Source organism: Lagopus leucura, unplaced genomic scaffold (genome assembly GCF_019238085.1).
Source record: "Lagopus leucura isolate 7727_CA_CO unplaced genomic scaffold, USGS_WTPT01 Super-Scaffold_73, whole genome shotgun sequence".
Classification (NCBI taxonomy): Eukaryota; Metazoa; Chordata; class Aves; order Galliformes; family Phasianidae; genus Lagopus; species Lagopus leucura.
The window spans coordinates 81,437,322-81,454,027 of NW_024962252.1; the positions used below are offsets into that span (position 1 = coordinate 81,437,322).

The following is a 16,706-nucleotide window of genomic DNA, read 5'->3' on the forward strand; positions in this document are numbered from 1 at the left end:
TCTGTGAAGCCTGCTTGCAGCCTGCTGAAGCCACCAAGATGGCAAAGCAGCTAATAATTAAACCTGCTTTTGCAGGTTTAGTGCTGGAGAATGCTCCTGCAGCAAAGCACCAAGGAGAATACAATACTCTACATCAAGAGATTATTCAGGTACCCAAGGTAAATATTGGCCTGCATTTAGTATGCTAATGCCAGTGCTGCTATCTACTTCCCCTGACAATTTCATTAGATCAGTTAGTTCTTAAAAATTCTCAGGGCTGTTGTTTTTAAAATAAAATGGAGGAATAGTTGCATTTACAAGATGACTTGGAACAAATCCTGGTTTGGGAAATTTCAAATGATCACATAAAATGTACGTAGGCATCTGTTTGCACATAGTCTTGCAAACCATTTCATCTTTCTGTTGTATGTTGATTAGAAGCATGATGTTAGTTCATACATGTGCACACAAACTCTGGGCAGATGCAGTTCAGAAGGAAAGTTAGGAGTAAGGATTCCAAAGACCCGGGAAGACTCTATTGGTTTCCTGATGCTGGAGACTCATTCTGTGGTCAAACTGTGCCATCTTGGGCTTTACTCCTTCCAGTAAAAAAATAATGTGACTGAAAAATGCAAGGGAAATAATCCAGACAGACAAGACAGAGCAAAGGCAGCAAGAGGAAAAAAAATGCAAAAGCAAGTAACAGGCAGTTAATTATTTCTTCTAAATCCAAAGGTTTTGTCTACTTCTGCTAGCCTCACTTGATTGTTGGACAGTGGGGCACTTTGTGCAGATTTCTCTTCAGCTAAAAGGGCTTATTAATAAGGCACATTATTTGCAATCGACCTAAGGGTACTGCTTAATGAAAACATTCCTCTCCAGCAAATAATAAAACACTTGCTCGGTTTCAAGTCTGTACTCAAATGTTCCTGCTGGATGAGCGTTAAACTCATGTGGCTTTATTCCACTGAATCATCCCCGGGGAGAACAGCAGTGAGGGATGGTAAGGGAAAAGGGTTGGAAATGAATGAACACTAAATCAAAAACACTTTGTATGCAGCCCAGGCCACAACTGAATCAGTGATTCCCCTGGGGCCAGGATTCCTCCCACATTTACAGTTGAAGGACAAAGCCTTATAATCTTCCCCTAAGCTTTGTAATCTTTTAGCATCTTTCCTTTTTGCCAACCTCTCAGTTTGATGTATGGCAGATACCTCCTGGAGCTGTGAGCACCCGTACTTCCACCATCCGGTATCAGGCAGACCTGAAAGTTAGAAAGCTTAGCTTGGGAATGGGGAAAACTCTCAGCTTTTGTCCAGAGCTTTTAGTAGGATAATGAGATGACAGTTTTTAGTAGGATATGTTTTGCCAAAAAGAACCTGTCCTTCACAGGTGCTCTAAAGGAAAGTCGAAGAAAAAATTACGCAATCTCAAAGACGAGTCCTGGAGTTATCGCTCCAGTCCTGATCTTTAGGAGCTGCAGCATTGAAATAACCTCAATCTGTGACTCAGAGAATCTCGCAACAAAGACTCCCAAATAAATTGTGCAGTAGCTTTTTGAAATCTGGCCAGCAGTGATAGGCAGGATCTAGGTCACGGGGAAGCAGTCTCATTCCCCAGTACATCAGCCCTGCAGACTGCTGTCCCTTGGCTGCCAGTGTGTTCTGGCAAGAGCAACTACAATTACTCAGATCCAGATATTGGTAATGTTTCGGGAGTGGGTAAAAAAGATTTTTACAAGGTTCATTGCAAAAGAAAAACCCTGAACTAATATGTTGCAGTGAGCAACAGCATCAGGGGGTCAGTGGACTTTTTGGTTACAATGATTCTTGGCCCATGGGTTTTTGGGTTTTTTTTTTGCAAAAAATTATCCCCAAAACTCAGAGGAAAAAGTGATTGTGAAATGGTCGTACATTAAAACTCTCCTTTACTACATGCATTTTGAAAAGGCAGTGACATCCTTTGCTTCCAACAATGCTGAATTAGGGTTAATGTTTCTACCATCCCAGACAAATGACAATGAAACCCCAAGGAGCTGTAAATAAACTGCTGTTGTTTAAATGGCCAGTCCTGCTCCCACACCAAAGGAGGATTCGCTCAGACAAAATAAAAAGCAGGGAAAGGATGTCAGATATTATCACTTCATACCTTCTCAGTAATCTGTGTAGAATTACTTAAAATTATCCTTCCTATTTTTGAAGTAACCACTTCCTAAAACAAAAGCAAGTGCCGTAGATCTGAGCAGCTTTGATGAGAAGACAGAGCACTGAGTGCACACTGTGACAGCCTCACCCTCTGACAGCAGGATGGCAGGCTATCAGGCTGTCAATTTGAAGACTGGTATTAAATTAATTAAGACAATTAGAAGGGTGGATGTTGTCACGGAATGACCCAATAGCTGTGCAAAGACAATGTATCAGCATGTTTTTTGTTGTTGTTGTTTTTTTCTCCTAGCTGCCTGCTTAAAACAAAAGCCTCATTGCCAAGTGATGGAAGTTCCAAATATGAGTTTCTCTAGAATAATTCACTGGTTGAGAAATGTCGAGTGTTCTTTTCTTGCTTTATCTATCTATCTATCTATCTATCTATCTATCTATCTATCTATCTAAGGGCAAAGGACCTCAGCAGTAGCCAGGGTCTTAAACATGTTACATGCAGCAAGGAGCAGGTAGTGCTGACACTGGATATGTACTCTGTTTCTGGGTGCTGCCAAGGCTGAAACACAACAGGATGATTTACAGCATGATAAGGAGTTTAGTGTGGCACTAAAAAAGAGAGCAGCTACCATTCCTCTGAGGCCGAGTCAGCAGGGAGAATAAGCCTGTAAACTGGGGAAGTGGCTAATTGTTCTGTGTTTGGCCAATAAAAAGGAGGGTAGATGACAGTTCTGTGTTTGTGTACAGTGAAAGTTGTCTTTACCATTGCAAAGATTTGATTTTATTCTCTGTTTTTCTTGTTGAAGCTTCCAATGTTCTGTATGGGAACTACTGGCAATTTTACTGTAGGATCACTAGAAATATTTGTTCACAGCCTGTTTCTCTGAGACACTGGATTAGAAACAATGCTGACAGCACCTTTGGTAGTACATATTTGTATGATAATAACAATAGTAAAACCATGCTGAACATACACTGTCTTTCTCCAACTTTGTACCAATGCCAACCGGTTACATACAGTATATCTTTATACATCCAATAATAACTCCAAAGTTATGAGTAGTTAAATAGCATTACTTAGCATGTTGTTATTCATCTTCAAGTAATCCATCACGGTATAGAAATTTCTTCAATCTCACTTTATTAAGGTGAAAAATTTTCAGGAATTTTGGCTGTTTGCCCAAGCTGATGGTATGGAGAAACAGCCTGGTAAGGGGGATAGGGGCAGGTTGAAGATACCCTGTGGCCCAGAGCATCCCTCTAAAAAAGCTCCTATTTCTGACAAGGAGATTGACCTTCAACTGAGGCACTGCAGGTATGGCAGGCTGCTGGTAAACACTGTAAATCATTGCAATAATTGCAATAAGCTTGGAATAATTGCAATGAGCTCAGAATTGACCCTTGTTGCAAGTGCTGTTTCACTTCCAGAAAGTGGCCTTGCAGCTGGAATCTAAACTGTAAAAAATGGGATTAAAAAAAAGAGACCATTAGAACATCTGGTCAATTTAAGCCAGGCCCTAGGATTTTATGTAAGAAGCTCCTGCAGAGCCAGCCTTGAAAACAAACTCATGGTTAGTGCCTGGCACAAACCCAGGGCTGAGTTCCCTGGCTGGGCTTCTCTGTTCAGTTGAGCTCATTCCCTGGAGCACAAGCAGAACACCAGGCTTCCAAGACAGTGATTAACCCACCACTTCTTGCCAACACTTAACTGTTTTGTTTGCACCCACAGCCATGCCAGCAGCAAGTGCAAATTAGCAGCAGTTACAAGACCAGTCTGCCATGGATTCGTTTAGTCAGAACGTGAGACAGCAAAATAAACAGGGAAAGAGGTTAAGAACATGCACAAGTGAAGGCTGTAGTTGTTTCTCCACAAATTTCCTTTCAAGCTTCTGAAATAAGGCTTCTAGGGCTCTGCCCAGACAATTTCCCTGAACATAGGCAGTGCAAGGTCCTGTTTTCAGTCCCTTAGTTAAAATCAGTAACAAGAACAAATAGTTTCATGCCCTTTCCCTTTTTGAAAGCACCTGGAGGTTCACTGACTGTGGCTTTGCACAGAGGTAAAGTTCTGCTGTAGCCACCAGTCTCATTTTGAAACATGGAGCATCAAAGCAGGTATTTGGTTTTGAGGAAGAGTGGGAAATTTAGAGAAGGGAGTTCTTGTGGCATCTTACATGGAGCTTTAGTGATATGTTCTTTGTTGCTCACCTGTATTCATCACACTGCTGATCTGTGTCCATTGCATGGCTGAAGTAGACTGAATGAAAATAGATGATGGCTACCTTACAGGTAGATGGATCTGTTTGGGTGCATCATACAGCAGCTCTTCTCTGATAACACTGGTCCCTCTGGAAACTAGCATGATGGTGAGAAGGTTCTCCTTGGTCTTAGTTCACCTGGGGAGAGAAATTCAAAATGTGCCCTAAAGGTAAGACTATAATAATTCTCATGAAACTAAGTTATTTTTTCCAATCAACTGAATACTTCCTTGATTGTATCATTTTCTTTAATGCTAATGCTTCCTCCTGCTTTTAGTTGCAACCACAAAGCACTTGCATCCAGCTCAAGCTAATTACGTGGATCACTGCCATAGGAGGTATTTGCTTCACCTCCCACAAAATCATTATCTGTCACAATCTGCCACTTGCCCTGGCAGCTTTGTTTGTATTATCATCCAAGTCTCAGAAAGCCCATATTATCTTTCCCCAGTGGCATCTAACGATTGATTAGTAGCAGTCAGAAAATACTTTAAATGGCAATTAGCTCTCAAGTCGGTCAGTGACTTTAACACACATATTTGTCAGGCTTCTAGACTTCCTGGATGACCTAAATTGGAATCTAGCTCTGGGGTCACTGGAATATTCCCTGATGGTCTATGAAGAGCTGAGAGGTCAGGTATATAACATTACTTCTGTTTGCAGTTGGATGAGCAGAAGAAGTGTATTCAGTATTCCATAGTACTACATACACCTCCAGAGAGGTCTGTGGTGTCCAGGCTTTCCAAAGGGCTATTAATGTGATTTTCTGTCAAGGAAAGTCTGATTTCATAGAAGCCAAGATTGAGAGCTCTACCTAAAGTGACTTGTCTTCACTTCTGTTGAGGAAGGTTGATGGATTGTTCCTGCTGTATCTTTGGCAATGCTTAGTCCACGAAGAGCAAACAAGTGTAAGTGTTTACAAGTGTCTAATGCTAATGAAGTTGAAGTCCAGCCAAAGGTTCAGTGAATTTGAAAGAAAGCTTGTCATTGGCTTTCCTGAGCTTCTGCTATGTCCTTGGGACTCAGACTAATGCATACATGCAGAAATTTGTGTTATGCATAAGCTTGCTTCTGCTTACCTTACAAGAGCAGGACCTGCTGAAAGAGCTGATGAATCAGTTAAAAAAAAAAAAAAAAAAAAAGTTTAGCAGCTACCTTTACAAATAAGTTTTTCAGATTTATATAAATAATGGGAAAAAAAATTACTAACTCTAGCCATGTACTTGAGCACCTCTTAAGTACCTGCTGTACTCCTCATCAGTCTGCATGTTGCAGACCAAGTTTTATGACAAAAAAATGCATATGAAAATTGATAGCAGAAACTGAATTATTTATTATTAGTCACTGCATGCCACTTTCGGTGCTTGTTGTGTGAAACACTAAATGCTGACTTCTGTGTCTTGGATCTAATAGTTGAGAGTGAGTGCAGCCTGGAAGCGAGATCCAAATGGCAGGAGTCCATTTTGTGGAACGCAGAGAACCATTGCTTCCAATAAAACTTCATTCTTTTATGGCAGCTGAGCCACAGAAGCACACTTTGTCTTCAAAAGAAGACAGATAAAGGTGTTGCTGCCTCGTGTACAGTAACATCTCAGCATTGCTGGTCTGGCTGAAAGCAATGTTAAATGAAAAAGCAGTGTGATGTGCTGCAGTCGGTCTGTGGAGCCTTTTAAGGTTGTAAAGGTTAATAGTTAACCTTCGCCTAACTTTTCAAGTATATATACAAATAAAACTCACTTATTTTACCTGACGTGGGTTATAATGTATATAGCCTTAATTATGCCAAAGTCTTCCATAGTGTTGGAATGGCTCTTTCAGCAAGTTCCTCAGGCAGGCTTTGGCTTCGTTCCAGGCCCAGAGCCACAGCTTTATGGCTCCTAGGATTCCCCTGGCTTCACACAAGTTACACAAGGAAAGAAGGGGACGCATACACAGCCCAAAGGCTATCACTGTACCATCACTAGGTCCAGCTGTATTTTGGACTATGAATGCTATGAACTGGGAAATGAATTTATCAGCACACTAAGAAGTGCATGCAAGTACTGGAATGACAAGCAGTGTAAGTGAGGAGCAATGCCTCTTTTTCATATGAGGACAACAGTAATAGCAAGGAGCTTCACTGCACTGTGTTTTCTACTTCTGGGTGTCTGCAGGTAGATTCTCACAGTAAGCAGCTGTGGATCAATTTGTGCCAGAGCACTGCCTTCTGGCTTAATCAGTGAGAATAAAGGGGGAAAATGTGAATTTCTCTGTGAAAAAATAAAATTATAATTAGTTGTTCCAGAAGATTTATCCCTCCAGCTGTTCAATAATGCAGTACAGATTAAAGGATTTATTGATATTCTTGTTTAGGAATGAGGTTCATAGTCCTCTGTGCTTAAGCCTCATTTCTTCTAGATGTTATAAATCTGGTAAAAGTGCAGACCTGTGCAGGATCCCAGCACTGTCTCTGAGCTCCCCCCTGTGACAAGCCTGATAAGGATGGAGCCTTAGGCACAGGACACAGTCTTGATTAAGATCACACATACAAAAGCTGAAGATCAGAGATTTGGGCCACAGTTTTCAAAAGTGGTGCAACTTCCCTTCAGATTTACTCTTCTTGTATTGTATTGTTTGAGTGCCCGCCACTATAGACATTATTAGAATTCCTGATACCGATATTAAAGAGTAGTGAATATCTCAGAATATCCAACAGTGTACACTATTATTATCACCCTGCATGCCACATGAGGGAAATGCCTAAGCTAAACCTTGTGTGTACGTATAAATTTACCCTTATTTTTAGGAATGAAGCATATGCATTGGAATGATGGCACTGCTGTGCAAGCAGTCGATGTTCCCATACATATTCTATTTATTTTCCTGCATATAATTGAAAATTACAGCATAAGTGTGATTCCAGTGCTGCACACAGACTCTGGGAAAACTATTATGCATTAGTAGGAATGTGTGAATTCCAGGATTCCAAAGCAAAAATCCCACAGCATAACGAAGACAATCAGCAAGATGCCTTCCCTTGTTTACCACATAGTGGTAGGAAGTTCTTATTCCAAAAACCTCCAGAAAGACTGCATTTATCATATTAGGGCAATAATACCTCAAGAGGACATTGTGGGTAATGCATTTGAAATGGCTCAATGCTACAGCTGTATTTTAAGCTGCTTTAATTTATTACTGCCATCATGATTGATAGTTTGCTATGCTCTGTAACATTTCCTGTTCATAATAGTGTAATTGTTAACTAAGATTGTGATTCAACTGTCTTTGCAAAACACAGATAAAAGATGCAAAATGGCAAATCACAAATAATTGCAATTATTTGCACCAGAAAGTACAAAAGCATTGGTAGCCTAAATATACCAATATCTTGCAGCAACACACTTACAATTTTCTGAAACAAAACAGACAAAAACATATTTCAATCAGACCCTAAATTTTGTGTTAGGTAACGTATCAATGGGCTACATGCACTTCCCAACAGTTACAGGGCAACAGCACCATCTTGAGGTCATTAGAGAATTAAACGAAAAGAGAAGCTGCAGGTACTGTTCTGAAGATATCTTACTCTTAAATGCAGTAATTATTTGATGTATTTACGTGGTCTAAGACAAAAAGTCAACCCTTTTTATTAGTCTGGCTTTTTCAAATGCAAAGTGCTTACAAGCATCAGCCAGCTAACAATACAGACTTTCCTGAATCATTAATTACTCTTTTCTTGGTTACTTTTGTTTCCCCCTTTGATTACCTGTATTTTGCAGATAATGGTGACCAACAAAATACTTGCATCCCCCACTTTTTCCACATTAGAAATATACTACTGCATATTCTACCCTTTGCTCTTTTATGGGCTATACAATAAAGATTCACACGTATCTCAGCAGAGCTGCATTATAGATTTTCTGGCTGAGGCACACAGCAGAAAAATCTATATACAAGCATTGTGAAAAAGCAAGGATTCATCCTTAAATTATGTGTGAGCTTCTTAAACAGTATTTATGATAGAAAACGTCCAGGATACCTCTTTATGAAAGCATTCTTGGCCCAACAAGAGAAAGCACGCTAATAAAATCAGCTGCTTTCTATGAATATGTTTCAAGCATTTGAATCCAGAGAAATCTTCGTGTGCAATATATACCCAGCACTGGAGTTGCAAAGGATTTTTTTTTGTATTTGTGAATCTGAGTTAGTTTATTAAATTTACAACACCCTGAGCAACCAACAACCACTCCAGCAGAGAACTGTGAGAGGAAAGATGGAGGCTGTAAACTTGAAGAAAATAATTATTTGCTATTTGAAGTAGAATTGCCTCTCCCTGAAAGATAGGTACCACATAAAAGGTGGCGCCCAGCCCCAGGAGAGAGACCCATGGGTTCAGTTTACACCACATTTTTAAGATAAACCAAAGATGTTTTCTTCAAATACACACCCCAGATCTTTCAGGAGCTGACAAAATGCCTTGCAGCTGTCCAGGTGGCAGGACTATAAACTCATAATTTACTGGAGATACTCAAAACCTGCCTGATGGATGCTTTCCTGTGTAACCTACTCTAGGGAACCTGCTTTAGCAAGAGGGGTTGGACTGGATAATATGCAGAGGTTCCTTCCAACACATACAATTCCATAATTAGGTCTCTTTTCCACTTTGGTAGAGGAAAGAGATTTTAAAAATTCATTTTGCTCTTTTGAGAGCTAAAAAGTATTCACAAGCAGACAAAAACCTTTCCACCTATGAACACTTTTATCAAATACTGGACATTGCGTACAACATGATTTTAACTCAGACTTCGAATGTCTGTATTTTTTTCAGCTAAAAGTCTTTCACACCAAATCTAGTAAAACCTGCTTTGCTTTTCTTTTTTTTTTTTTTTTTTGGCAGAGAAACAACAAGTAGTAAACAAAGAAAAGCAAAAAAATATATTTTAATAATACAGCTCAGCTTGTTTGATATCGAAACGACCTGTTTTTGTAACATAGCCTCTTATGCACTTAGAAAAAAAAATTGTATAAAGATTTAAAATAAATTTTCAGTAGGTTCCAGCTTAAAAGAGGAAGGCATAAGCACCATCCTATATATAAAATCAACTCTAAAAAGATAAATACTGTACACCTATGTTACAGGTTCAGCGCATGCCCAAGATTTGTCTGCTCTTTAGCTGATAGTTCTTTTCCAGTTCACACAGTGCTTGAGCTCGCAGGTTTGCAGCATACAGGCGTCTTTTGAGATCAGAGCATTTCCCTTTAGAAAGGGGATAGTTCTCCACATTAACAGAAGGCACAGCATTCTCCTCACTTCCACCAAAGTGGACCTTCTTCTTGGTTGTAGAAAAGGGGAGCAGGACTGCATCATCTTAAGAAACAGACAAACAAACTGAATTAGTGCATCTCAGCATTTATTGCTTAGCTTATAACCTTTAATCCTGTCACCCATTTTGTTAACTACCCATGGATCCAAGTGATCTAATTCAATGCAGCTCAGCTCTTGGCAATAATGCCCATTTTTGGAGGAAAACTTGAAAGTGAAGTTTTAAAATGATTGCAATAAAAGGGTGTATGCACTGTAGCTTCTAAAGAGCTCTTAAGGAAATAGCACTTGAAATAAAGAGAACAACTGTTGCTCTGCAGAAAGAGAACTTAGGACATGTTCATAGAAACTAGGAATTTTAGTATTCCATTTTACTATGAAGAGAGCCACGCAACTAAGTTTGAGCAAGAGTTAGGAGTTAAGAAGCTGTGTGAGATGCAACCCAATGATGAGAAAGAGCATTAAAGCAAACTAAAGAAATTAGTAGCAAGTGATCTTGTTAATATTGCAATATATTAACGGGACCTGTGTCAGGTGTGGGTAAATTTCAGAAACAGTGTTACAAGAATGCTACTGAATGAGTTGGAAGTGTAGAAAACATTGTTAGAGAAATGTGTAATGACATGGTCTACAGCTGAGACTAGAGCAAGAGCTTGGCACTCTTTCAACAGCTACATTTACTCCTGTGCATTTTCTCTCTGCAGATGTTAGCTACGCCAAGCGTCTTTGCTTATTTTCAAACATTAATATCTGCTAATATCAAAACAGTGTATGAAAGAGGGGGAGAAAGGGAAGAGATCAGAAGGAAGTAATGAAGCTTGTTTAACTTTATGGTTCCAACAACATCAGAAAGCTCCAGGCAAGTTTAGTTTTTATTTGATTTTATATTCTGTAATAGACCAAATAAAAGATGTTGGGAGAGAATTCTGAAAGTAGGCAGGTATATTAGAAACATTCAAATAGCACTAATTTCTAGGGGTACTTGACTGGTGTTCTTTTACACTATGATAGCCACTTGTTGAGATAAGCAACTTCAGTTTTATTTATAGTAGAACGATACATGCATATCTTGCTTTCTCTCCAACTAAAACTAAATGAAGATTTTTTTGCTTCATTTTAAGGGCTATTCATACTTCTTTGTTCTAGTAATACTTCAGAACCAGTGTTTAATATCCCCATCCAATATTTTTACTGTTGCTCTCCCTAACATAAAGCAAAGTAGTATCAAGTACTTCAGTCATTTATACTATTAAAGTGCAATGAGCAGTAGATGCTATCAGTTATTACAGGGAAGATTTGAATATTACCAAGGCCAAAGTAAGGCTCAAACACTTGTGAGCTAATAGATCTTGTAAAACAGATGTAAGTAGTCAAGTATTATAGCACATTGTCAAACATGTTTTTGGTTCTTGTGAATTAAACTGAATTAATAATACTGTTTTCTTCTGAGCCTAAGTGAGGCAGTGATCACAGCTGGGTGACCTACAACAAATAGTAGTTCCTATTCTGAAGGCTTTATAAGTTGAAACTAGAGATGAATTAGGCATTTGAATTTTTATTGAAATTTACTGTATCAAAGGTCCGTAAGAGGACAACTAAAATAAATACAACTCTGAGGTTTGGATTACAAGTCAGCATTTTGTTGGTTCATCACAAGAACCTAATTTGCAAGACAAAAAACTGTAAGGCTGACAGTGGTAACTCACACTGGTAAGTGAGCGTTGTTCAGATCTTCCTGCGAAGCAGAAAATCAAGAGTCTCTTCCCAGGCAGAGATAATGGGGTTTTGTATTGCTACAATGGGACTACATACAGCACGTTGATCACGAGCATTCTTCTGGTCATACCAGCCTACATCTATCAGTGCAAGAGGCTCCTCGTATGCGTGCATACCTGGACCATCTGCAGTAGATAATGTCCTCTGCTGTTTGTAGAGACTGTAGTTCCTCATCAATTTTTCAGCTCTGTTTTGAAAAAAGGAAGTTTAAGCTTTTTCACTGTAAGGCTGTAGAGCTTCTAATCAAGGCAGTTATAGGTTAGTAAAATACCTAGCAAGTTTGTCCTCTGCCAGCCTCTCTCGAATACAGAGTTCCCGTTCTCTCTCTGGAAATAGAAATAGGGTAGTATGTAATGTTTGAATGTAAACATTAAAGTTAGAGGGATCGTGCATGGTACATTTTCTTGTGAAAAAAGACAGCAATAGTAGCCTGCCAAATGTTCTTATGTTCTGGTTCTGTATCTCTAAACAAAGCAAGGTAACAGCTATGCAGATACAAGGTTTACCAATACATCAAAAAAACACTGAACAAGTGCTCTTAAGTGGGTAGATTGTTTTTCTTCGGGAAAAAAAGTGATGTGCCACAGTGAAGCTACAGCAGATTTCTGTTCTGAACATTATCTCATGGCAAACAAGACACCACGTCTGAGTACGTAGATGCCAGTTAAGAAGTCAGCTATAACCTAGCATCTTATTTTACAACAGCAGCTGTTATTTAGGCTCAGAAAATCATATATGTAGTTAAAAACCTACATAGCAGAGCCTCTATGTATGTAATGAAGTATTATATGTAGCCAGGAAGTCCTAACATCTCAGCCACCTACACTGTTTCACATGCAAGTTACCTGTAGAATGCAGCTTCTATGAAAGCAGCTGACCATTCACTCAGGTATATTTTACTCCAATATATATAGCCTAAGGCAAGCATAATGTAGCTGGTGCTTATCTGCACAGAATACATGGAGGACAGCCGCCTACACCGCACAGAGCAATGTATTTGGACCCTGGTTTTCTGCACACTTTGCTGATTACTGCTCATTTTTAATATTCTTCACAGACCAGGCTTACATTTCTGAACTGCTAAGTACATCTTAGCAATTGAAAAGAAGAACAAAGTAGTATAGATTATTTAAGGCCAAGCATTCTTGTTTTAGTCTTTGGACAGAATTCTAGCAGCAACTATAAGAATACGATAGTCTAGTGCATTAAAATGAGTTTTGAAAACAGTCTACATTTCCATCATCAGCACGTGTTCTTTTAAATCGGAGTCCCATTGCCACCCCCCCCCTTCCCAAAGGGAAATATCATACGCTCCAATCGTTGCTCTCTGTCCTTAATGGCTTGCTCTCTTTCGTGTAGTTGTTGCTCCTTCAGCTTCAGTTCATTCACTGGAGCATCCAAATGCTGCACCCTCTCTGGCTCTCCTGATCTCCGGCCTCTTTTATCAGAATTTTTTCTCTGCTCTTCTGCCACTAAGTCTGCTATCAAGGGGTGCTGCAGAATGTCTTCAACGGAAGGTCGGCAGTAATCCTAAAGGAGAGAAGTTGCCAGTAACCCTCAGCTGCAATCAAGAAAAAACTATTGCTGGGTATTCCCACCTGGGGGTGCATCTTGCTTGGAAACCAGCTGATGTGCTTTATAGTGAAGGAGAAGCTGATTAAAAAAAAGTGTGGAAAGGGCAACAGCTAAGGGCTGGCATGCTGTACTAATTTAACGAGACAAAAGTGAGGTAGGAGGCTGCTACCAGCCTTCAGCACCAGAAGCCACAAGTCTGGCTATCCCAGCACAGGTATCTATTCCTTTCAGAGCTAAGTGTGTGGGGAACTTGAAGAATCCACACCTGTTAGAGATTTAGGTTCATTATACAACTTGGTGGAACAATTTTAACCCTGAAGTTAGACCTTGAAGCATGCTGTTAGATAATTCCAGTAGGCCATACTGAGACACTATTTTGCACCCTATTAACCTAGAATAACTCTTGAGCAGCTGATGCTGCTCACCCACCTCTTTTTTCTTTTTTTAAATGTACTCAAAGTAGTTTTTCCCACCTTCCTACATAGGTAATATTGCTGGTGACAAGATGGTGGCCACCACTACTGCAGATTAGTTTCATAAACTGAGGAGGAAAGCCAGTACTTTAGTACTAGCTCTTATCATAGGCAGAAAATTAAGAACTAATTCTTACCTTCAAGTTCAGCATCTGCTTGAGAAGTTCATTCAACTGCTCTGAGTAACGATACGGTATTCGTCTGAACTTCCCCTCCCTTATCTTTTCTGCCAACTCCTTCTGGTTGTAAGCTGTAAATGGGGGCCTGAAAAATAGTATTTTTCTTGAATTATCTCACCAGTTTTATAGGACTTATTTTCATTGAAGTGTCAGACTAAGAAATAAGCAGCAAAGATTGGTTACCTACCATCAAGACAAATATAGAAATAAAGACCATATGCACAATAAGAGTTACGCTTCTAAATTAACTAGCACACTACTATACTTACGTGAGAGCACATAACTCATATAGAAGACATCCTAGAGACCAGATATCCGATTTCTCATTGTATGACATGTGGTTAATTTGCTCCTAAAGAAAGAGACAAATCTTAAGTTTATTAACGGAGATATTTTTCTCATATTACAGGATCATCCCCTCCTGTTCAAATCTGAATTTAACTCTGGCTTCTGGGGTTGCTTCTAAGGTTCTTTTTTTGTTTACCTCCATAGCAATTCTTACTAGCAGGGTCTTTAGTTACTGCAATAACTAACAACTAAATAACAGCTATTGCAGTAACTACAGACTAAAGTGCTGCATCAGTCCTCAATGGACACAACCCCATATTTCAGTCAGCATTATTATTACCCCCACAAAAGAAACAAACAAACAAACCATTGTATCAGGGAAATAACTCTTGCTCATTTCTAATACAAATTGAAACCTCAGCAGGTGGTTTAATAAACTCTTTACATTAACACCATAAAACAGAAGAATGCTCTAGCATCTCCATTTCTTTTACAAAGAAAGATACTCCAACATAACTTACCTTAATAATAGTTCAAGTATATAGAACTAAGCTAACTTTCTGCAAAACAATCTTGTTTCTAAACACATATACACTTTGTGAGTCACCTGCATTTAAGACAAGCAACTCCTTGTTAAATCCTCCAAAGCATTAACAGAGTGTGAAACCAACACTGCAGAAAACAGACCTTAAAGGGAAGAAAAGGAACAGAACAGAGGTCTTACTGGAGACATATAGTACGGGGTTCCAACAAAAGTTTTGGCAAAGCTGGTGTCGTGATGCAGAATTCGAGCCAGTCCAAAATCGCCAAGTTTCACATTCTGCTTGCCATCTAGGAAGACATTTGCTGGTTTTAAGTCCCGGTGCACAGTGACTCCGCCGTCACTCCGTCTATGGCATTCCTTCAAGGCCAACGTCAACTGAGTCAACACTCGGAGAACAAAGCTCTCTTCCAAGTAGTGTCTGTGGAAGAGGCGCCTTTGTCAACGACAGCGTGGACGCACGCCACCCCCCGCCCCTCGGATCCCGCCCTCTCCCTGCGGCCGCAGCACACCTCTCCCTGGTGCAGCGCGCGATGACGCTGGCCAGGTCGCCGCCGTCGCAGTACTCCATCACGATGTAGAGGGTGGTGCTGCTCCGGTCGATGATGCGGTCGTGGTAGCGGACGATGTTGGGGTGCCGCAGCTCGCGGAGCAGATTCACCTCCGAAACGAGCATCTGCTTCTCCGCCTCCGACATGGAGCCGTAGTCTAGCTCCTTCCATACCAAGATCTACAAAAGCGAAAATGTGCAGCGAGCGACTAAAGGCAGGACGAAGAGCCGTCAGTGCCCCCGCCGCTCCCGGGTGCACCCGGCCGGCGCCTCACCTTGCCGTCAGCCTTACGCCGCACCTTGCGGCACTTGCCGTAGGAGCCGGCGCCGATGGTGAGCAGCACCTCGTAGTCCTCGGGCCGGCTGGGCATGGCGCTACCGCACCGCGAGCTGCCGGCCGCCCGCCGCACCGGCGAGGTTTGAACCCGCCGCCCCTTCCTCTCATTGGCCCGCCCCGATCGAGCTCCGCGCTTCCCATTGGCTGTGCCGCCGTAAACGACGCCGTCCGGCTAACGGCCGGCGCAACCGTCCGGACGCGGCGCGTGGGAGATATCGCGAGAGCTCGAGCCGCTCCTCCCCGTCCCGCCCCTTTCGCGTGGCACCGCCTCGCGCTCTTGCAGCGGGCGGGGCGGGGCGGGCAGTGCTCCGTCAGAGCGTGCGAGGCGTTCGGCGGCCTGTGGGGGTTCCGTGTCTCCGTTTGCTTTCGTTCATGTTTTCTGAGGCGGACGCGGTGTGCAAGCGACACCTCGGTTTGCCGTCTGAACATGCTGAGCCTGCCGCACAGCACGTGGGCCTTCACATGTAGGAATGTCGCTCCCCTCGCGTGCCCCAGTCCGCGTCGCACGGTGTGCGGATCAGCCACAAGCGCCGTGACTGACCAATAGCCAGTCAGGATGAGACATTTTCCTGTACGAACAATACGTTCCCCCCATTTAAGAAATGTGTAAGTCTACTGAGCAGATAGCCACATAATTTAGAAGAATTTAATGGAGGGCTCTTTAATACAGAGAAGTGTTTAAACACCTCAAGCTATGTAAAAAAATAGAAAATGGCTCCGAAAAATTGTTCTCTAAAACCAATGAGGAGAATGATTCGTCCAGATATTCTTCGTCAAAAACTCAGGAATGTAGGTTGGAAAGCAGGGATGTGTGGATCTGTATCCAAGTGTTGAACCAGTAATTGTTATGGGTGCGTTAAATTACACAGAATGACACTGTAATATCCTAGCATAGCAGATTTTAAGTATGTGATGTGTTTCCTAACATCACTTGGGATAATTTTGGAGCAGTACTGGAGTGCAGCTCTGGATTCAGTTTAATTTAATCTCTCTCCACGTGGAAATGGCCATGATGGAAGGAGGAACTCGTTATTCAGCAGGGAATTGCAGCACCCCCGTATAATGCCTGAATTGGGTTCAAAAGGAAGCAGTTGCATTTCTTGACCTACAGATACAGCAACATGACAGATAGTTTCTCATATTGCATCTTCACATGGCTTCATTAGTCTTCTCCCCATTTTGTTTTGGGCTCCCTTTTCTCGAGAAAAGGTTTGGGGGCATAGAGGGCACACTATTGCTATTGATGAAATATTCTTACGTTCTTACCATTTAGACGAATCTGAGCCTTTACTTTC

The 16,706-nt window shown here is 41.2% G+C and overlaps 1 protein-coding gene across 1 annotated transcript; it reads right to left on the bottom strand.

Annotated features, from left to right (window-relative positions):
- Positions 1 to 9,350: 9,350 nt before the first annotated feature.
- NEK2 (NIMA related kinase 2) lies at positions 9,351 to 15,449 on the bottom strand. The gene is made up of 9 exons (XM_042885620.1): positions 15,350 to 15,449; positions 15,037 to 15,254; positions 14,708 to 14,945; positions 13,965 to 14,047; positions 13,654 to 13,780; positions 12,779 to 12,998; positions 11,740 to 11,794; positions 11,585 to 11,655; positions 9,351 to 9,737 (listed from the first exon to the last, which is right to left on the bottom strand). The coding sequence occupies exons 1-9, from the start codon at positions 15,443 to 15,445 to the stop codon at positions 9,511 to 9,513; spliced, it is 1,335 nt and encodes a 444-aa protein (XP_042741554.1). The 5' UTR covers positions 15,446 to 15,449; the 3' UTR covers positions 9,351 to 9,510.
- Between the last annotated feature and the right edge of the window lie 1,257 nt (positions 15,450 to 16,706).